Source organism: Suricata suricatta, chromosome 3 (assembly GCF_006229205.1).
Source record: "Suricata suricatta isolate VVHF042 chromosome 3, meerkat_22Aug2017_6uvM2_HiC, whole genome shotgun sequence".
NCBI classification, from domain to species: domain Eukaryota; kingdom Metazoa; phylum Chordata; class Mammalia; order Carnivora; family Herpestidae; genus Suricata; species Suricata suricatta.
This window is the reverse complement of record NC_043702.1, coordinates 174,886,606-174,888,574: the sequence shown is the minus strand read 5'-3', so window position 1 is coordinate 174,888,574 and position 1,969 is coordinate 174,886,606. Positions and strand designations below refer to the sequence as shown.

General features: G+C 66.8%; 1 protein-coding gene across 1 annotated transcript in view; it reads right to left on the bottom strand.

Annotated features, from left to right (window-relative positions):
- Nucleotides 1-545: 545 nt before the first annotated feature.
- Nucleotides 546-1,969, bottom strand: part of PBXIP1 (PBX homeobox interacting protein 1) — an 8,989-nt gene continuing 7,565 nt past the window's right edge. Inside the window, exons 11-12 of the mRNA XM_029933465.1 lie at nucleotides 1,667-1,965; nucleotides 546-1,288 (exon numbers count right to left, since the gene is read on the bottom strand). Of these exons, the coding sequence (XP_029789325.1) occupies nucleotides 1,243-1,288; nucleotides 1,667-1,965 (345 nt within the window). The 3' untranslated portion in view covers nucleotides 546-1,242. The remainder of the gene's footprint in view (nucleotides 1,289-1,666; nucleotides 1,966-1,969) is intronic.

The window sequence follows — 1,969 nt, the reverse complement described above, 5'->3', positions numbered from 1 at the left end:
TACCTGTTCCTCCCAACCCCCTCCCCAGAAGACTCGTTTCCTAAAGGCCCCCAGGCCCAACACCCCGCCCCCCTGCCCAGGAGGAAATCCTTCCTTAGGTCTAACTGGGGTCCCTCCTGCCGCAGAAGCAGCTCCACTGGGCTGCACGCGCTGTGATGCCTCCTCACACAGGGCGGCCTCCTGGTTCAGTCCCCAGCCTGAGGCCCACAGGAGCTCGACGGCCTGTTGGCCGGGGGCGGCCAGCGGCCCCTCCTGAGCCCCTGCCGCCCACCACAGCCCCCACCCCTGGAGCTGGCAGCCGCCCTCCCCCTTCAGGCAGTCCCTGGACGCCATCCTGCCCCTGCCCTCAGGGGGGCACATGCAGGCCCACCAAGGAGCCCTGCAGGAAGGACTTCCCGGTCTGGGGCCAGGTCTGCAGCAAACATGGAGCCAGGGCGCCACCTAGTGGCTCCCCACCTCCCTGGCCCAGAGCCTGCAGGGTCCTCGGCCCCCTCCTCGCACCCACCCTCCAGCGGGGGACATTGAGTGCCAGATATAAACAGGCATTTTGCTTACATCGCTTTATTTAATCCCTCCCAGCCCCCCAATCCATTTGTTTGAGGATCAGAAACCCAAGGCTCCCAGAATTAACCTGCCTGAGATCTCTCAGCCGGGACTTGAGCCCAAGCCTCACACTGCAAAACCCACATTCCTCCGCAGCTGGGAGCTCCAGCCCCCAAGGGCCCAAAGCTGGTGCGGGTGAGGTGGGGGACAAGGCGGGTGTCCCTTGTGCTTACACACCAGCTCAGTGACAGAGCCCCCAGCCACGGGCATTTTCCTGGGTCTGAGTCTTCAGTTCCCACGAGGAGGTGGGGCCCGGGAGAAGCAAAAAGAGGACTTCAGCCCCACCCCACCCCGGAGACGTAACAAAACCCCAGGGAAAGCCCGCTTGCTGGGCTTCCAGCCAGTGCCAGCCCGTGCCGGGGGCAAGGCCAGTGTGAGCAGGCAAGGGGCCCCTCAGGGGCACAGCGCTGGAGGACAAAAGCTCTCTGGCCACAGAATCAGAGTCCCGTCCCTCCGAGTTCCCCCCCCGCCCGCTGGCCCCCAAGCATTTGCACAGATTTGCATGGACAGCAAGGCAGGTCCAGCTAAAGCCTTTTTGTAGCAGAAGTGGCATCAGTGCAAGGCTGGTGGCTCCGCCGTCTCTCCTGAGGAACCGGAGATGACAGTTCAACGGACCCTGGGGTTAGGGGACACCAGGCCTCAGCCCCTCCCCGGCCTCCGAAAGTGTCTGTCCTTCTTCCCTGGCCTGTGGGGAGAGCGGGGCCTTCAGAACCAGGCCGCGTGGTGAGGGCCTCCTGCAGCGGCGGGACCGTTCCCCGAGGCACCCACCGCAGGGAAGGGGCAACGGCTCTCCCAGCGCGAGGCCCGGCTCAGGGAGGCAGGAAGGCGGGAGGCCTCCTCAGCCCTGTGGCCTGCAGGTGCAAGCTGGACGGACGGACCGACGGACACAGGGGGAAAGGCTCCCCTAGCCCGGGGGGGGGGCTCCCAGGACCACCGCGGGCCGAGACCTCGCGGGGGGGGGGGGAGGTATGGGAGCCATGGGCGTGCTGCTCTGAGGGAGGGTAGCGCCCCCCCACAAGCGGCTCCGTGAGGCCCCGCCCACCGCCCCACCCCCGCGGCCCACCTCTTCTTCGGTGCCTTCTCCCCAAAGAAGTGGTTGAAGATGAAGCCCTCAAAGTCATCCACCTCATCGTCATCACCGGTCTGTCGCACCGCCACCTCTTCCAGGCTGTCCTCCAAGGCATCCACGAAGTCCCGGAAGCGGAGGCGGTCATGGCGGAAGATGCCATCCTCGCCGAAGAACGCGGGCGAGAGCGGCAGCTCCTGGGTCAGCGGCCCGGCCCAGGGCAGCCGCGCCAGGTACGCGGTCAGCAGGGCGGCCAGCTCCTGGCGGCGCACGGGGGCCAGCTCCACCCCGAGGGCCAGG